The sequence below is a fragment of the Thamnophis sirtalis genome, unplaced genomic scaffold (assembly GCF_051295495.1).
Source record: "Thamnophis sirtalis isolate CommonGarterSnake01/CBP01778 unplaced genomic scaffold, rThaSir2_p1.2 scaffold_3, whole genome shotgun sequence".
Lineage (NCBI taxonomy): Eukaryota > Metazoa > Chordata > Lepidosauria > Squamata > Natricidae > Thamnophis > Thamnophis sirtalis.
The window spans coordinates 47,468,721-47,489,407 of record NW_028261383.1 but is presented as its reverse complement, the minus strand read 5'-3'; the positions used below and the strand labels follow the sequence as shown (position 1 = coordinate 47,489,407).

The 20,687-nt window shown below is 34.2% G+C and overlaps 1 protein-coding gene across 2 annotated transcripts; it reads left to right on the top strand.

Annotated features, from left to right (window-relative positions):
* The first annotated feature begins 61 nt into the window (after positions 1–61).
* Positions 62–19,848, top strand: TMF1 (TATA element modulatory factor 1). 2 transcript variants are annotated; one of them, XM_087708859.1, is made up of 17 exons: positions 62–353; positions 3,518–4,737; positions 5,809–5,912; positions 6,683–6,809; positions 7,861–7,966; positions 8,145–8,287; positions 10,592–10,758; positions 11,587–11,743; positions 12,730–12,822; positions 14,447–14,603; positions 15,776–15,968; positions 16,369–16,438; positions 16,523–16,615; positions 17,623–17,742; positions 18,378–18,524; positions 19,136–19,261; positions 19,516–19,848. In XM_087708859.1, the coding sequence occupies exons 1-17, from the start codon at positions 194–196 to the stop codon at positions 19,657–19,659; spliced, it is 3,327 nt and encodes a 1,108-aa protein (XP_087564985.1). In that variant the 5' UTR covers positions 62–193; the 3' UTR covers positions 19,660–19,848. The 2 variants fall into 2 exon arrangements, with proteins under 2 accessions (XP_087564985.1, XP_087564986.1); XM_087708860.1 differs by lacking the exon at positions 19,136–19,261.
* The last annotated feature ends 839 nt before the right edge of the window (positions 19,849–20,687 follow it).

The following is a 20,687-nucleotide window of genomic DNA, read 5'->3' as shown; positions in this document are numbered from 1 at the left end:
AACTGGACGGCCGCGCCTGCGCAAGTAAACGCGACGGTCCGCCTGGCGCGTGCCATATCCGGGTTGGTAGTTCTGTCATGGCCGACGACGGGCGGTGGGTCGAGCATCACAGCTCTGGATACCGCTGAGAGAAAGAGAGAAGCGTGGAAGGTCGAGGTGGAAGGGCCCGGTGGGGCTTCCAGCAGAGGAAAAAATGAGTTGGTTCAACGCTTCGCAGCTCTCGACCTTCGCCAAGCAGGCTCTGTCGCAGGCGCAGAAGTCCATCGACCGAGTGCTGGATATCCAAGGCGAGGAGGAAGAAGAGGGCGAGGGAGGTCCTGGTGGAGCTGCCCCGTCCCGTGTAGGAGAGGCAGGTAAGGTGACCGCGGGGGAGGGGGAGGAGGAGAAGGATAGGTTTTACCCCTCCCGTCCCTACCTCGAGGGAGCGCACACCACGTAAACATCGGCAAAATCTTCTCTTCATGCGCCTCCCATATACCTCTTTGCACGCTTCTCCTTTGGTGGCAATCCTGTATTTGGTTTGTTTCTTCAGTGGTGTCAACATGATGAGGTCATCCCTCTCGCCCAGGCCTGCTTCTTGAAAAAGGTATTTGAATAATAATAATGACAACAACAACAATGAACATGAAACTCAGTCAACTGAGCATTCACAAATGCATCACAAATCCCATTGACTGGTGCTAATGGTTGATACAGGTTGCTGCCAGCGTCCTAGGTATCAATCAAGTATCTTCTTAAAATATAAAAAGTATCATCATCATCATCATACTTTATTCATTAAACATGAAACTCAGTCAACTGAACATTCAAAAATGTATCACAAATACCAGTTTGTGCAGAAAGTAACCGGTTACAATAACATCGGTTCTGTGATCGGATTCTGCACAAACATACAACTGCACATTTCTATGTGTTTTCTTGGACTAGAATAGATGTTGGATAGGGATTGGGGAAAATACAGTGCGTGCGCGCACACACACACACACACACACACACACCTGCTGGTGTCTTCATTGATACCACAATCCTGTAAATATGTACCAAAATGTACCCATTAAAATGAATGGCTTTCATTTCCAGGAAGTTGGGAATAAAGTTACATTCCAATTTTCCTTAAATGTGTCCTCATATTTCTAAGTCGGCCACTTCCGTACCTTTTAGACACTTAATCTTTATTTACATGAAGAAATCCTGCCATGCTGGAATTAGAGGGATAGAGGGGATAACAGTTCAGACCCTTAAAAAATATTACATTTCGTGCTTGTTAACTGATAACAATTGTGTGTTTCGTATTTCCTGTTCTTGTCTATTGGTGATTCCATATTTTCTCTGTTTCCTTTAGTTACATAATATGAGCATTGTTATTCAGTTCTATTTATGGCTTTCCTGGTCTATAGAAGATCACATGGATGTTCTGAGCAGCTTCTGTATAAAAATTACACTATGGTCTTGTAACTATACTATCTGTAATAGTATAATTACACTATCCCAGAGGAACTTTGAATTTGTTTTTCTCAACTGTAGTTTGCCATGGCAAAGTTAATAAGTTGCAGAATATCGTTGTATTGAAATGGGAGGAAAAAGTAAACCAATGTGGCAACTATTCTATTTATAGCACAATGAACTACCCAGAAAAATAGTTTGTTGTTATAATTTTTCCTCCTTTATTTGTTCAACTATAATGTAATTGACTATATGAGTAGATGCATTAAATAGGTGAAAGACCAGTTTTTCACAAAAGAAAACCAAAACATGAATTATTTTTGATAACGTTTCTAAGAACATTAGTTTATTTGAATTATGCTGTCATAGTAATTTTACATATAAATACTTTGATTTCTCCCAAATTGATATATTCTGCTTTATTAAATTGCATAACAAATAATTGTGTAGGCTTATAATATTCCCATTCCCATTTCTAGACGATGTAAGGAATATAATATAACATCCTCCTGAGGAAAAGCCTTTGATCCAGATTTTGTATGATATAATGATTTTGGAGCTTTGAATTATCAGATATATATTCTACCTAAAACTTAATTTAAAATAAGTAATATATTTAGGAAGAAGGTAAACTATAATGTAGTTGCCCAATGATCTTTTACTACTTGACTGTATTTGTGAAGAGTTTGAAAAGTATGCAAAGTATACAAATATAATTTATAAACAGTGTAAGAAATTGTAAGAATTTATTAAACAATATCCCAAATAATGTATTTCTTCAACTGATGCATCATTAAAAATTCCTTATCTAACATGAATTTTGTTTCTTGCATAAATATGTTGCATCTGATTCTTTGGTTAAATGAACATTTTGAGCCTCTCAAAATATAACTTTGTCCAATATAAATTTTCTGCAATTTTCTTTATAAATAGACTGTATCAGTCTTTTAGATACATAGTTCTTGTAATTCTTAAAATTATCAATAACTGCCGAATATATATGTGAGACTTCTATTCTCTGGCTATGCTTCCTGAGACATAGTTTTTTTGAAGTCCTTATATGATCAGTGCAAAAACTTCCTTAGCATTGATAGAATAGCATTATGATAGTGAGGATAACTGTTTCTGTAGCAATGGTTCAGTGGACAATAGACTTACTGAGATAACATTTTTGTACAGCATTTATATTACCACATTCCAAAAAAAAAATAATTTTCAGAAGTGTTTAATTTTTTTTTATGTTAATTAATTAAAGATATAAAATATTAAAAGCACTACAGAAAATGCAGAGTCATATTGGAATAATATACATAAAATATAAATAGTATAACTCTTGGTATTGAAAACTTGTACACTAAAACAATGCTTATATAAATGATTAAGCAGAAATATGAGAGCGAGCATGAATACTGTCTGATTTGTCCGGGAGTTCAAAAAGTCGGAGAATAGCAATGAATATATGTTAACTACATTTTATATTATATGGACCTAAGAATTAGGGTTTACTATTAAGGAAACAAACTTTGAATCCAGTTTCTACTATGATTAAAAGAAGGAGATTGCCATTTTAAACTTCAGTTTTTATTCGATCATGTTTACTGCTGTGTCTAAGATACAAACTTCGGCTGATTTTAATTTGTTTTGATTTAAAAAATTATTTTTCATCTAGAACTTTTAATTTCAGTGAACTGTATTTAATTCTACATTATTTAGATTCTAACATAATCCTTGAAATGCAGTAAGTTAAAAATAGAAGTAGAAGATTCTAATTTTTAAATGAAGAGAACTTTAGAAAAGAAAACATAATTTATTATTATTCCTAGACCTACTGTAGCTAATACCTGCAACCAGATTTCCCCCCCACCTTTGTATTGCTCTATGATAAATAAAAATATTTTTGAGGAATCATGACTAGTGCCCTTTAGAAGTACAGAAAGGTAGAAACCTTGTGGGCATGTGATCATTTCTGTAATAGTATATACTATATATGAAATATAACTGATCTGTTTTATTATGTAATTATTAATATTAACTGCTTACCTTTGATTTCTTTTCTTTTTTTCATTTGTAATAGGAAAAGGTTCTCTAACAAGTGGAAGATGGGATACTTCTACTTGGGGGACCAATACAAATGTAGAAACCCAAAGTCAGCCAATATCATCTCCTGCAGCCATTACCAAACCAGTTCAGAGAACTGTGGTAGATGAATCAGAATCTTTCTTTAGTGCCTTTCTCCCACCAACCGGTGTCCAGAGCATACAGCAAAGCCCAGTGGTATCTAAGCCACCTGCCAAATCGCAGCATCCCAAAGAAGAAATTAAAAGCACACTGCAGGAACCCCTGCATATTGACCTTCCAGGAACAGAAACAAAAGACTTTTCTGTAGAATTGAAGAGCTTTAACGATGATCAGGAAAACTTACAGGAAAACAATTCAGAACAATTCAATCTCACCATCAGCCATGATGGAAACAATAGTACAAGCACTGGTCAAGAAGCATCTTCTAAGAATGTCACAGTAGCAGAATCCATTTGTGTTGTGAAGTCAGATTCAAGGAGTGATAGTTCTGGGCATGAGACTGATCTCTCTCCACAAGCTCTGCCAGCAGACACAAAAAATTCAAGTTTGGACACTAAAGAGCGAAAAAGCGAAGACAGGCAAAGCAATACCCCTTCACCTCCAATTAGCACTTTCTCCTCAGGGACATCTACAACTAGTGATATTGAGGTTTTGGATCATGAAAGTGTTATAAGTGAGAGCTCAGCTAGTTCAAGGCAAGAAGGAGCTGATTCAAAAGCCAGTCTCCATCTGATGCAAACCTCCTTTCAGCTTTTGACGGCATCTGCTTGCACAGAATACAATCGCCTAGAAGACTTTAATAAATTGACAGAGAGTTGCTGTTCCTCTGATGCTTTTGAAAGAATAGACTCCTTTAGTGTACAGTCTTTAGACAGTCGAAGCATAAGTGAAATAAACTCGGATGATGAATTATCAGGTCGGGGTGTTTCAACTTCCATCGCTGTCAACTCTCCGACTCCAAAGAGTGATGAGCCTGAACCTATGAAAAGTATGTCTGATGAAATCCTAACTGAAAATCTTGTTGTTCCCATGGAAGAAATGGAAATGGAAGAGAGTGGGCGAAGTGCAACCCCTGTTAATTCTGAACAGCCCGATGACTTGGTTATTTCAGCGCAGCCTGATGAAGATCAAAGTCAGACAGAAGGGAAAGTGGTACTTCAGCTCTCAAATGAAAAATTGTCTACTGTACAAGGTGAAAAGCAAGAGCTTTGCAAGGTAATACTTATTTTTATTTTTGTCCTCTTAGGATGGGTTACATCATGTCATTCTAATGGAAAGTGGTGTGGCATTCTTTTGCTCATACCTGTGATTTCTGTTTTATTTGCTTTTTTTATCACAACTGGTTGTCATTGTTAATCGGATCCTCTATCCTTATTAAGTGATGTCACATGATTTGCAGCTTCCTACCAGGTTCCCTCTTGACTGCTTGTCGGAAGCAAGCTGTGAAGCTTGTATCATTGTTAAGCATGATGTTAACCATTCATGATATCCTGTTACTTTTCTCATTAACTTTGCTTGTTGGAAGCCAGGAGTGAAGGTGGCGAACATGTCACTCCAGAACTCTGCAACATTTTATTTGGAATTCAATCACTAAGTGCCCTGATTACAATCATGTGACACTGTGATTGTTGTAAGTATTGTGCTTAGTTGTAAGTATCACTTGTTCAGCACCATTTTAAGTACAAATGGTTGCTGAGTGAATGGTTGATGAGGATTATGTGCAGAATGAATATTAACTTCTGTGTCTCCTGTTCATACGTGCATTCAATTCTGTGCACGAAATCATAGGTGTAAAATGTATATTTGCTTTGGATTTGTTGAGATATATTTGATAAAATCCAAGCCAAATTTTATATCCTAGAAAATTGTTCCATTAAAATAGTTATAACTTTACAGTGGAGAGAATATCTTCTTCAATAAAGCATTTTATGTCACATTTTTTATTCAAGAACCTGCATTTTATATTGAATAACTATGGAATAAGTTTTTGTATCAAAAAAAGTGATAGGCTTCAAGTTTCCAGAGGGCTTTAGAGCTGAGTGAGGCTTGAATTTGAGTACTTTAGCAAAAGTAGATAATTGTAGAGTTCTATGTTTATTGATCAGTTGTTTGTCCTGAATAAAAAAAAATCATTTGGAAAGTTCCCAAATTGTCATAGGTTAACTCTTAAATTTCTTTGTGGCATGAAAGGAAGCTTTTGAGAAGATTTCTAGGTTTTGCTTTTACGTTAAAGCCCCAAAAGACTTTATTTTTAACAACTATACTATTTTTGTCTACAATCTACAGATTATTGATTCACTGACAGAAAAACTAGAGGTGAGGGAAACACGTCTACTAAGCGTTAGTAAAGAAAAGGCACACTTAGAAGAAAGCTGTGATAACCTTAAAGAGTAAGTTGCATATTCAGAGCATGTTAAAACATTGTGATCCCTTTGGTAAATGGATTTTGATGCATTTTGCATGAATGACTTTGTGATTGAAATTTAATTTATTATAACTGCTCATTTAATACCTTGATCACAGTTTAAATGAATTAACATAAATGAATAATACAGAATTGATTGGAATCTGTCTTAATAAGGATAAATAGATATATAATGCAACATCAACATAGCCACAGTTGGTCTCTGATACTATCTATATCAGTGATGGGAAAGCTTTTTGGCATCATGTGCCGCAAAGGTAACGTGGAAACATAGTGTGTGTGCATGCATGCTTGTCAGAGCCGCGCTCTGGAAAAGTCGAACTTCCAGGTTCTAGCGTGTATGCACACCTGATGATCAGCTGGCTGGCATACATGCGCAGGCCGGTTTTCGACACTGCGTGCCCCAAACCCAGAAGACAAACAAACAAGGCTGCGCGTGCCAGGCGATATGGCACTTTAGCCACGCATGCCATAGGTTCGCCATCAAATCTATATGAACTGTGTCAAGGAATTTAATAAGAGCTTGGCTCAATCATTAAAGAAGAAATGAATGTGTGAGCCATTGAGTTTGTTCTCTTCAGTGGATGATACTCAATTGACTTTGTTACTTGTTTTAGTACCTTCAACTTGAGAACTAAAAGTACATTTTGTAGCTATTGTTTTATATATGTATTTTTAGAAAGATTTCAAATGTATATCAGTACACACATAATTATTTAATTATTTTATGTTTAGTGAAATCGTCAAAATGAAAGAAGAAAATAGTAGCATTTCATCTCTTAAGGAGGAATTTGCTCAACGAATAGCAGATGCAGAAAAAAAAGTTCAGCTAGCATGCAAAGAAAGAGATACAGCTAAAAAGGTAATTGCCCTTTGTTTATGAGTGAGATGTCTGACCCATATCGTAAAAGTTATTTTGGAAGCCACCATACACGATATGAAATAATTATAAGGCTGGAGAAATGTGATGTTGGGTGGAAAAAAAGATGTATTGGTTGATCAGACCTCACTGGAAGTATTCTGATATAATTATGGAAATACTTCAATTGTATTTTCAGTACAATTTTAAATATTTTATTCACCTCAAGAGAAAATCATAGATCTGGAAGAGGTCATTTAAGTCATCAAATCTAACATTTTGCTAAGTTCAGAAATAGACATAGTCAGAATTTCTTCCTATAAATACTTCCTGTCCTGCCTTCTATGGTGATGCAGAATAGGGCTTAATTTTTTTTTATTCTTTCAGGTACTTAAAGAGTGGTATTATATCTATTCTCTTTTCTACTCAAGGCTCAGTATATTTAGTTCCTCCCATCTCTCTTCCTAGAATTTCATTTTTGGTCCTCTTCTATGAATTTGTTCTAGTTTGTCTGAATTTTTATTTTTTACTTTATATTTTTACTTGGGTTATATGCTGCTCCAATCATAACTTTGTTCTGAGCTTATACATACCCAGTACAATAAAACTCATTTTTTTATGATCCTGTAATCCTTTAATTCAGGATACTGGATGGAGCTGAATGTTTATTGGCCAGATGCCCTAATTGATGCCACAGGCAAGGTCTTCACCACTAGGCTACCACGCCACTCAATATAATACAATAATTGGATATAAAAACTATACAGTTGTATTATGAACAATATAAGAAATATGTCAAACTATACCAGATAGCATTAATAACTCATACAACAATCCTGCTCCCTGCAGATGGGATCAAAGGCAACATCTGAGATTCCAAAGACACACCAGAAAACCCAGCTGTTAATAGATTTTTGAAAGCTCAGGAATGACTGTTCCAGTAAGGGAGGACATCTACTGGGGAGGCCCTACTTCATGAGCCCTCAGATGACACTTTCTTTTTTCAAGTCGTGCAATATATACAAATAATATGAATGAACTATATTTATTGTAGGAAATAAAGGTTCTCAAAGAAGATCTAGCAACTAGATTGAACAGCAATGAAACAGCAGAATTACTAAAGGAGAAAGATGAACAAATTAAAGGATTACTAGAAGAAGGTGAGTATGAAGTATTATTTTAAAATGGAACTTAGTTAAAACAAATTGTAATATTATTACTTGTAATAAATGTTTCAACTGCTTGGATAATTTGAGTGGTGCCCCAGAATGTAAATAGTTATACTCTTCTATTAGATATGAATAGCATTAATTAATTAGATCCAATATTTCTTTTCAGGAGAAAAACTTTCAAAGCAGCAGTTACAAAATTCTAACATTATTAAGAAATTAAGAGCCAAGGAGAAAGAAAGAGAAAATACCAATACAAAGCAGAATAAGAAAATTAAGGAATTAGAAGAAGAGTTGCAACATCTGAAACAGGTTGGATTAATTTTTAGACTTTTAGACTGCACCCATTCTTCTTAGGCTGATTATTTTATTTTTGTAAATCTATCTACTAAGGCTGAAGACTGCTTCCAAGGAAGTAAATATACTGAAATACAATGTTATTCATTTCATAGCTATTACAGTACAGCTTCACCTTCTTTATACAAATGTTTATATCTCAAGCAGTGTGGGCAGACAAATCAGGGATTTTTCTATAGAAGATAATTGTTTAATATAACAGTTTCCAGACTCTCTGACACTGTGGTTGTGTAAAATGATAATTGAATTTGTGCAACTCTCCTCTTGAATAATACTTGTGATTTTATTGAAGTTAAGTTTGGCCAGGAAATTTATAGACAAAATTAATAAAAGACTAACTTTCATCTTACTTTCTTGATTTAATTATTTTTAGTAACATTGTTGCCAGTGGATTGTTTTTATTACTATCCAACAAGACCTTTTCCATTTTCAGAGGAATAGATATATTTCTATTTCCCATCGCTCTGCTGACACCTAATTAACATAGGACTGCCTTATATCTAAAGATATTTACACATATAGTATGGCTGTATTACTATTTATTCTTCTTATCTTTTCTACAACACTAAGAGCTTCTGTACCGGAGACAAATTACTTGTGTGTCCAATCACACTTGTCCAATAAAGAACTATTCTATTCTATTCTATTCTATTCTATTCTATTCTATTCTATTCTATTCTACCCTACTCATAAAATTGCTCCCAATCCTCCTAGTTTGAAATTACCCAGTTCATCAGGAGAAAGTAGATTTTGAGGCATATGGATTCTAGTCATGAGAAGAGCTAACTATATGAGGTATTTTGAATTAGACGTTGAAGTAATGCCTTCACATACACTTTCATGCATTTGAAAAGGCCTTCAGATTGAGCAGAGAATGGGGATATCCATATTGTTCCAGATCTCTAGATTTTGCAATGGGAAACATTTATTCTTTTGACTTATATCACCAACTTGTGACTTCCCAAATTATGATTAGCACATTATTTTAATTTTCAGCTGTCCAAGAAACATCAGTCATCTGCCTACCCTGATATTATTGACTACATATGATAGGATAAGACAGGAAATAGGGAATCGAGAAACAGAATTATAAAACAACTTGTTCAGGCTATGAGGAAAATGTAATATTTTGTCCCACTTGTTCTCTATTGGGGTAATTTCTGTTTTTTGGAGAGAGAAATGCAGAAGCGTACAGTATGCTCTTTAGCAAGACCTGTTAATACTGTTGACTGAGATTGCAGGTATTATTATATTTACTGAGCTTTGGTGGAATAGCATTGGAAATACAAAAATGATACTGCTATTCAGAGATTTACTTTGGGGACATTGCCAAACTGTTGTATTTTTATAGCTGTTGCAAAAAACGCCAGGTTCATAATACTAAATGTGTGCACTTATATGCATTATATAGACACTTCCCTTAAATGTACAGGGAAAGAGAACTATATATTTTATTGCTGTTGTTCTTGGGCTGTTGACATAAATCCAGCTAACATTGTTTGCTTCTTGTTGGGTTTTGTGTGACAGTTGCCTGCAAAAAGTAATTTTTTCTGTCTTCCATATTTTTCAATGGCAGATTTATTTTTTACCTTTTCAATGTTTTATTTTAAATAATTTTGAAAGCAATATTTCTGTATAGGTTGGGTGCAGACACATTCAGCATGAGCTATGGTGTCTCTTACTATGACTCTAGAACAAAAAAATTCCAATAGTGGTTTATTTCAGGCTTCTATTGTTCTCTTTTACAGAACATTTGAAATAATTTGAGTGCTTCTGCTCTGTCTGAATGCATGGTACTCAGGAAGTCACAATGAAAGTTTATTTTCTAAAATCAAAACAAAACATTTTTCTTTTCCATGAAAATGTCTAAACTAAAATGGGACTAAATAAATTAATAAATCAATACATGCTTATCTGATTAGAAACAGTCTGATTTGGTTTTCCTTTTTTCTGACATATAAAATAAATACATTCACTTTTTGAAAATATATGCACTTTTTAATCAGCTTTAAAAAAATTAAACATGAAGGCATGGAAGCCCACCACTTGTAGCAAAACTATCTTCTGCTTTTGTCATACTTACAATATTTTATACAACAATTAAATACCTGACTGTTTTGTTTTCACTGCTTACTTTTCTAACTATGTTTTTTGCATTCTGACAAAAAAGATATTCTGAAAGTCATGTCATCCATAATTTAAAATGTTTCATAGATTAAAAGCTATAAATTAGATGGTTTTAGCTTTTCTTTATTGCAGGTCTTGGATGGCAAAGAAGAAATTGAAAAACAACATAGAGAGAACATCAAGCAGCTAAATAGCGTTGTTGAATGCCAAGTGAAGGATCTTAGGCGACTTCAAGTAGATCTTGAAGATCTTGAAGAAAAAAACAGAAGTGCACAAGCAGCTCTTGATAATGCATACAAGTAAGTCTGTTATCAGAATAATGAATCAGGACCAGTAATGCTTTCTCTTTATAGCACTTAAATGTGTTGTGCAATATGTGTGCTATTTCATTTTAAAATAAAAAAATCAATATGGTAGGAATCAGAGAAAGCTGCTGTCATAGAGGATATATCCAACATGATGTATTTTTTTTTAATTATAGTTTTCAAAAAAAAAAATTCTATCTAGAGAGAGTGGATCAGGAGATCCAACATGATGTATTGATTCTGACCTGCCAGCCTCCAAATAGGACCTCAAAAAGCTGTCTCCTCCCCCTATCTCTCCCCTGTCACTGGGTCAGGATGATATATGTGCCCATTTTTGGCTATAGTTTTTAACTGTCTGCAGCCAATATACTCAAATTTTGTGGTATTTCGATGTTTTACTACTCAATTACAATGGCATGGAGATAGCCATATAAATTGAAATAATAAATAATACATTAATGAAGTACCGGATTTTATCAATTGTTATGAGCTTTTACATGATTGGCACAATTTTCCTCATTTCTTCTTCCTGTATCCCGCAAACCCATTTTGATTGTTTGATTATTAGTCTTGGTTGCTGTTTTATATTTTGTGTTTATATAATCTGTTTGGGTTTTTTGGATTTCTTTTTCTGCTTTATTGTTATGTTTTTGTATATTACGGTGCCCAAAGCCACGAAGCCACTGAGTTGGGTAACTTTATAAATCTGTCTAAACTAAAATGAACCTGTCTCAGATATTACTTCTAATCCCTGACCACATTTGGAGGATACCAAGATACACATATTCAGATAACTATCCATGGGAACTTTTTTTTCCCCAGAGAACTTGCAGATCTTCATAAAACTAATGCTGCAAAAGACTGTGAAGCACAAGAAGCAGCATTAAGTCATGAAATTAAAGTTAAGGAGGAACTAGGTTTAATTCTGGAAAAGGCCCAGGAGGAGGCTTATCAACAACAAGAAGCTTTAGCAATTCAGGTAAGTGTTCAATTAAACATTGAATAAGTCTTCCATGTAGTATTATAATACTGCATTTTGCAGTGCTTAGCTTTAACATCGAAGAATGCATCTTGAAATATTGTGTGTCAGATAGCTAGTTAGATGTCATCAGGCCATTTTTAAGTCTTGGGTATACACATACAAATGCTCACCATCAATAGCCTGTGTTCCCAAAACAGTATTAAATTTAATACATTTCTTTATCCATTGTTTTCTTTAGTATTACTTCTCTCAACTTTGCCAGGCATAATATTGTTTCTACTCATTATATGTCCAAAGTTTGTAAATTTCTGCTTTCTGATCACTTCCTCAAGGAAGCAGTAATCTTTGTTTTAATCCAGAAGTGATTGGATGATCCGTCTTACCATCCATTGTATTTTGATTGCTATTTCCAAATTAATACTTCAAATATTTTACTTGCTCTTTCTCTGAATCTGGCTTTTGCAATCATACTACAGTATTATTGCTTTTACTATTCTGATATTTGTTGTTCTTGAATTGGTGTTAACTTTAATGGTCTTGTTTTTAAGTTTTTCTAAACGTATTTATAATTATGAATAGATGAATTATTAAGACTGTTATGTCAGAAACCACTAAGCTGATGAAACATTTTAAATAAAATATACGGGAAAGTTTATATATTTCTAATGGATTACTACCTTTGAATGTTGAAGGATTTGTTTGTTTGTTTATTAAATTTCCATGCTGCCCATCTCACTATTGCATCAATTCTGTAGCAACATTTGTCTGTTGTGCCATTCAATTAAAGCATTGTTCTTGTACCTCAAATTGTTTGCTGGAGATCCATTTTATGGCTTAAAAAGTTGATTTGTTAAACAGAATTGTTCCAAACATGAATTTCCTAAATCTAGCAACCTGAATATATTGTATGATACGAATAGACTAAAATGTGCTAGATTTGCAGTTAATGTGTGGTCTATTGTATCTTTATATCTGTTGTATAGGTAACAGACTTGAGAATTGCATTGCAACGTGCAGAACAACAAGCAGCTAGAAAGGAGGATTATTTACGCCAGGAAATTAGTGACCTTCAGCAGGTACCATAGCAGTTTCTTTTGAATTGAAGTTGTGTCTTTACTTCTTCCGTAATGTTATAAAGCTTCATTGATGTTGCTGATTTTCTTTCAGTGAGCAGAAGTAGAAATAGAGGACAGAAAGGGAGAAAATAATAGCTTCTTTCATAGTACTAGAATAATGTACTTGTTATTTTGTTCTACATACAACAGCTAAACTGGACAAAAGATGGAATATGACGCCTATTTAAATCACTTAAGATTTGCGGATATTGTTCTCTTCTCATAAGACGCAGAAGAGGTATAAAGGCACATACAAGAACTGCACAAACAGGAGAACCATTTGTTTTAAAAATAAATCTGAAAAAGAGCCATTTATTATACATTTAATAAATTGACCAAAGAATGAACATTTTTTTATATCTGGAGAAGAACTAGACATACACCACATGTCTATACATACCTTGTCCAATGGATTTCAGTGGCAGGTGATTCAATAAAGGAAATTGAAAGGCGTGTTAAATATGATTGGCAGGCATTCGGCAAGCTAAGCATAATTTTCAAGAACAGCCTTCTTCTATATCTGAAGAGATGTTTTTGATCAGTGTGTGCTAGCTGCTCTAACATATATATGCCTGTGAAAAATGGATACTAACCTCACAATTGATACAAAAGCTAGGGATGGTGCAAAGAGCCATGAAAGATACATGCTCAGCATTACAAGACAAGATAGACCTGCACATGGATTAGAGAACAAATGAAATTTAATTTAATTTTAATTTAATTTGTTAGATTTATAGGCCGCCCAATCCCGGAGGATTCTGGGCGTCTTACACAGAACAAGAAAAGAAAAAAACAAACAAAATAAATAAAAATAAAGATTAAATTTCTCCAACACGCATACATTCAAATTGAGGCTGGACCCTACATAATAAGGTCAACAGCCCCAGGCCTGCCGGAACAGCAAGTATACGATATCATCACAACAGTAAAAGAATTGAAATGGGAATGGGCTAGTCGCATAGCAAGAAGCATTGATGGCAGGTGGACCAAGGCACTCATAGACTGGGTCCCACTGGATCAAAAGCGTCCACAAAAGAGACCTAAAACAAGATGGATCAACGACATCAGCAAGTATTGCAAAGCTCAGGACCATATCGGTCAGAAACATATGGAAGAGGCCTTCATCCTGCAGTGGATAAACAATGGCTAAAATGATGAAAACAACACTGTGTATTCCAAACATTTTAAAACTTTTTTTAAAAAAATATTTCAAACACGAAATAACTGCCTCAATTTTATTGGATGTGTTCTTAACCTGGAGTGCCCTTATTTGGAGCTCAAACCACTTTTAATAAGATCAGAACAATCCAGACAAGATCAGCATTAACAGTTTCCCAATTAAAACAGTTACTCCAAGCTCAGAGCAGGCGGTTCCAATTCAAAACGCTATGCACGCTTCTGTTAGGTACAGAATTTATTCTCGTTAACTCTGTTAGAACAGTGCACTGCATGTAAACACTAATTAACATTCTTTGGATTGTGTTTCCTGTAAGGAATTTAACCGTATATAATGGCTCTGGCAAAATTTCATGTTACTCATGGATTTCTTGAACACAAGTGATACTTATCCCGCTTAAAATTTCAGAGACTTCAAGAAGCTGAGACTCGCAATCAAGAACTCAGTCAAAGTGTTACATCTGCAACTAGGCCTTTGCTCCGGCAGATAGAAAACCTGCAAGCTACTCTGGGAGCACAGACCTTGTCATGGGAAAAACTAGAGAAAAATCTTTCTGAGAGACTTGGTAAGGAAAAAGAATTGTCACTCTCTTAGACTGAATGTGTCAGAAATCTTTTATGCAAAGCACTTTAGTTGATTGTGGATATGCACATATTCCTGGAAGAATTAAATATGTATCTGACTCTGGAATTTCTGTAGACTGGCTGTGATATCATGAACTAATTCATGTCCAGAAAATGAATGTTATAGATCTACCTAAAATTAGCTCTTTGACTGTAGTCAGGTTAGTAGAATTAATGAACCTCATGTTTCATTTTGGCCTTAAATCTCAATCTGTTTTTCCAAGATTAAAAAAAGCTTGGCTTTGTTTGCAAGCCAATGCTGAATTTGTATCTGTTGTCGGTCTAGTGTGGAAACACTTCTTCCATTCCCCACCCTACCTGGTAGGCTGCCCTCCAGGCAGCTATAGTCTTTTATTCCGTTTTTCATCTCATCAGATATATATTTTTTATTCCTTTCAATCCACAATAGTTCTTAGTAGCAGAAAGGCTCTTATTTGTCATGTGTTTAAAAACAAGTCAGTAAAATTAGAAAAGAGTTGTTGTGAGAGAGAATGGAGATGGAATGGGGAGTTATGGGAGGCAAATTTTCTTATCCTTTGTACACCAGGTTGTTTCATTCCCCATTCCCACTCTTTACAGTGGGAAAGCAGCCATATGGAGACCACACTCAAAATGTCATTTCCCTTTTCTTGCCTGCATAGCACATCCGAAAGATAAACTAGATGAGCGTAGAAATTTAATGTATCTTGTTTTTTCTCTTAAAAATAATAAATGTATGGTGAGGTAGTTATTGAGTGTAGAAGGCAAATGAAGGAAAAGCTCATCTTTGTCATCTTATGCTTACATCCTGAAGAAATTTCTCTGTGTACCTGCCATTATCCTGACAGATTTTCTCCCACAAATGTAGAGCTTTGAGGATTGGGGAAAAGGGGGTCATTAGAAATGACACATAGAGAAGAATTAAGCTCTCCTCATAGTGCAGGGTAAGCCCATGCCTGGCAACGATTTTCAAATAACTATATCAGATTTAATGTAATGGATTGGCTAGTTTGACTGATGACTACTTGGGCTTCCCTGACAACATTTTTCATCCATAGTCGTGCTTTTGTAAGAATTGTAAGAATTAAGATTGTAAGAATTCATAGTGTACCATAATCTTTATTCTTGCCATTAGGGGAATCTCAAGCTGCCTTAGCAGCACAGACTGAAAGAGAACGTGCTGCTACAGAAGAACTTCTTTCCAACAAGATCCAACTTTCTTCCACTGAATCACAAAATAGTCTCCTGAGGCAAGAAAACAGTCGCCTTCAAGCTCAACTCGAAGCAGAAAAATCCAGGCTAAAGAAACTAGAAAATGAAAACAATAGGTAAAATTTTATACTCTCAATTTCTGCAAAAACTGCATGCACATGGTTCAGTGAATGAAGTTGGGATGTGATGGAAGTGTAATTTTTTTAAAAAATTTTTTTTGAAAGCAACTGCTGTAATGCTAATGCATATGATGAATTGGGATCTTACCCATTGATACATTTGGGAATAGGTGCTATTATCACAACCTGGACCACTCCGTGGCAAGCAAATCCATCTGTAGTTTTCATAAACACAGATAGTGATCATATCACATAGCCAAACTGATCGAGTGTAGATTTTGTAGTCATTTTATATTTGTGTAAATTATAAGTGTAATAATTTAGTAAACAGTGGCACATTTAATACTAGTTCAGAATATATGTAATACCTTTTTTCTATAATTTCCTTTTCACAAAGGTATGAAGTTGAGCTAGAAAATCTTAAAGAAGAATATGTAAAAGTTGTTGAAGGGGCAAAGAAAGAAAAGGTTTGTTTAACTAACAATTTTTTGTATAATGTTGCTTCACCAGGAAAAAGAATCAGTTAATAAATATTATTTTGCTTTCCTCAGATGTTGTTATCTACTCAGTTAGAAATGGAAAAAATGAAAGTTGAACAAGAAAAAAAGAAAACAATATTTGTCCAAGAATCTGCAAGAGAAAAGGTACTTGATCTTGTTTGTCCAATAATTCGGATGTGAAAATCTTAAACAAATGTTGGAAGATGGGAGATATTTTGAATTTTAGAAAGTATCATCTTTTCTAGTCAGCATCAATTTAAGTTTTGCATTATATATTATATGCTTTGGGTAAACCGGTATTAGATCTTTCTAATGCATGGCCTACTATTTCCTGTTTCATTGGGTTTCCCCTACTGATTTTGTTTTTCCTCTTGGTTGTATTAAGAAATCCTCTCTTATTCTGTTGGAATATTAACTCGGAAATAATTTGAGATGTTTATTTCATTGTATTAAATAAATTACAGCTGACACAACAATAATGATTTCAGTGAAGAATCAAGTGCTAATATAAAATTGAATACTCATTCTATTGCCTGAGCATTTTCCAGTGAATAGCAGGTTCTACATATAACTTAAAATGAAATAAATATAGAGCCCTGGTTGCAAAGTGAGTAGAATGCACTATTGCAGGCTAAACTCTGCGTATAGCCTGGAGTTCGATCCTTGACTCAGCCTTCCATCCTTCCAGCATCAGTAAAATAAGGACCCAGATTCTTGTGGGCAATATGCTGACACTGTAAACTGCCCAGACAATGGTCTAAAGCAGTGGTTCCCAATCTTTTTTAAGCCATGCCCCACCTAAGCATCTCTAAAATCCTGATTCCCCCCTTATGACATATAATTCTTACTTTGCTCAAAAAGTGAAATCTATTCATAGAGAGGAAGCCTAAAAGGCCGTTAACTTGGTTTAAACAAGGTTCAAATTGCCCTAATTAAAAATCAAATTGCCCCCCTGTGGGGCATTGGGAACCAGTGTTTTAAAAGATTATGAAGCAGTATACAAGGCTAAGTGCTATTGCTATTAAACTGTTTGAAAATAGGACAATTCTACTTATAAGAGAAGATTGCATTTTCTATGTCTGTGCTATTGGAATTTATTATCTCTCCGAAATGCTATTTTTCATGGTTTTCTTGTTTCTTTTTCCTTCCAGGAGCGTAAATTATACATTTCATCAACAATGGAAACTTTGTCCAGCACCCCAACTCTCTCACGATCAAGCTCCATAAGTGGAGTTGATATGGCAGGACTCCAAACCTCCTTCATATGTCAGGTATTGCTCTTTTTACTTTTCAACCCATTTTTTTTTGCTGTTTATGCCTCTTTTCGCAACATTATATTTAAACATTTTATTAGCATTTTTGTTGAATCCACTAAAAGCTTCAAATAGTTTTATCACTAAATATGAAATAGGAATGGTAAAGGCCGCAGAACAGAATATGGGGCATAAATAAAATTAGATCTTTATCTTAATCTACTTTTGGTGAATTCAGATTAAAGTTTATATATCATGTATAAAATCAGATAATAAAACTGTTTTGCAGTAAACTTTCTAGAACATTAATTAATAACAGTAATCATTTTGTTGCTATTATTTCCAAGGCATCTTTTAATCTCTTAAAAGTTACATTCATCTGTCATATGTAATCCCTTTGTAAACAATTGCACCTTTACGAGAAATGAAAAATACATTAGGCTGTAAAAATAGTGACTAGCTGGAGGTCATTTAATGCTTATCATGGCTATTCAGGGATTTCTGTCTGCTTGGTCTATCCACGTTGCCATGCTGTGACATTTTATTAGCTTTCTTTTCAGAGTTTTTAAAAAAAACATTATTATGGTACAAATCATAAATAATTCGGCTCCAGTCTAACTTGTATTTAATTTCATGGTTATATCACATTGCAGGATGACCAGTATGACCATTCCTTTGGTTCAGTGTCTGCAAGTGGGACCAATCTGTATGACGTAATGAGAATGGGAGCAGGTTCAAGTATTATAGAAAATCTTCAGTCACAATTAAAGTTACGGGATGGAGAGATTTCTCATCTCCAGGTAAATAGAATCATGGATCAATTCGTTAGATAGTGTGTGATCAAGATTAATAACATGCCAGTCAGAGTAATTTAGCTAATGTAGGTTCAACTGAAGTTGGATTAATATAGTAGGACAACCATATCTTAGATTGTTTCTGTTGTTACAAGCCAAAAATAAGAAAAAAAGTAATTCAAATAACAATTACTCCTAATAATTATTTTGCAAAGTAATATAGCTGAGAGAGACCTTTAGGGAGAAAGAATGATTGCTTAGAAGACTTTTCTAAATGTTGATCTCATGAGCTTGCATCTCCTTAAATCAAATCTAAGGTTTTGTGGTGCTAGTAATGTGTTTTCATCTATTCATTTTACTTTATCCTGTGTACGTCAAATTAGAAAATATAGAACTCTAAAGTCTTTCTCAAGTTCACAATGACTATTCAGACTTATATTATAAATGGATGAATTGGTTTTAAGATGCGTACTTTATTTATATTAGGCTTTTAGTTTGCATATACTACTATTAATATAAAACTTACGTTTCCACTAGAAACACTTAACTAATGAAAAGCAAATTAAATTAAATATTTAATGAATGGGGTTTGAACTCATTGTCAAATATTATTTTAGTTGGAAATTGGAAATCTTGAAAGAACTCGATCAGTTATGGCTGAAGAACTGGTGAAATTAACAAATCAAAATGATGACTTAGAAGAAAAAATTAAGGAGATCCCCAAGTTACGTGCACAATTAAGGGTAGGTTTCTGTCAATTTATTTCAGAATAAACTTAAAGGAGACTATTACTAATATAAAACCATGTTGTGAACAATAGCAACAGACTTTTGGGCAACTACTATTATTTTTACAATAAAATAATAAGTGATAGTAACAAGGGCTGTTTTGACTGCATAAAAAGGTTTAGATTTTATATTAAACAAAAAATTAATGACAAAAAAAGTAAGAATCTTTGTGGGAACAATTTTATAATTACTGGACAATATTGTTCCAGGATTTGGATCAAAGATACAATACCATTCTGCAGATGTATGGAGAGAAAGCAGAAGCAGCAGAAGAATTGAGATTGGACCTTGAGGATGTAAAAAATATGTACAAGACTCAGATTGATGAACTTCTGAAGCAAAGGCATAGCTAATTATTGTTCAGGTTTTGATCTAAAAACAACGTTGCATTAAATTGTAGAGCTGTTTCTGTAAATGTAGTTAATTTGTAAAAAAAATGTACTATAAAGTGATTATAATGTTGAGTTGATGTGATGGCAGGAATCATTGTGCTTTTATGATGACCGGCTATCAGCCATTAAATTATTTGTTAATATTTAAAATCTTTTATCTCCAGCTTACTCTCTTGTCTATCATAGTATGCATATTTACTTGTACAGTAATAACTTTAATTGTGAAAACATATGATTGAAACTCTCACATTGATGGTGTTGTACTGTGTCCTTATGCCAGTAAAAGGGATACTGCTGGCAATTGGGATTCTCTTAGCTCTGCAGTGCTTGCATTGATTCCAGGTCTGCTCCTGAGAGGTTCGGAATCTCTGGGGAAAAAATACAAAAATTGGAAAAGAAGAAAGCAAGGAAAAGTTCTATTGTGCAAAATATATTAATATGGCATTGCTATTCAAATATATATATATATATATATATGAAAATTTGCACTGATACGAATTTACTTCTTCATACTTATCTATTCCTATCTAAATGGATATTTAAAGGAAATATTGTGGGTACTTTTAACTATATTAATAGCAATGACTTGATTTGCTATAGGCAATAAAAAAGGTGGGATGTCTTTATACCCTTGGTATCCTGCTCATGTAATTTACTATACTGCCTCTTTAAAACAACACAGAGCAACTTACATTTTAAAAGCAACCAGATACCCTCTACTTGATACAATGTGCTATATTTTAAAATGTTTTTCTGTCTTTCAGCATAATATAGAGAAAGATAACAACATTTATTAGTTTAAAGAATTCTAAAAGGCAATGCAGGCATATGTTTGTAAGAAAGTTCACACTCAAATAGTTCCTAATTCAATGTGTGTCAATGCTCTAATATTTCAAAAGCCAGTAAACCTATTCCAAATGTTTCAAATGACATGCAATGGTTTGAAAACTACTCTTTAAGAAAATATTTGTCAGAATATAAATGAGTAA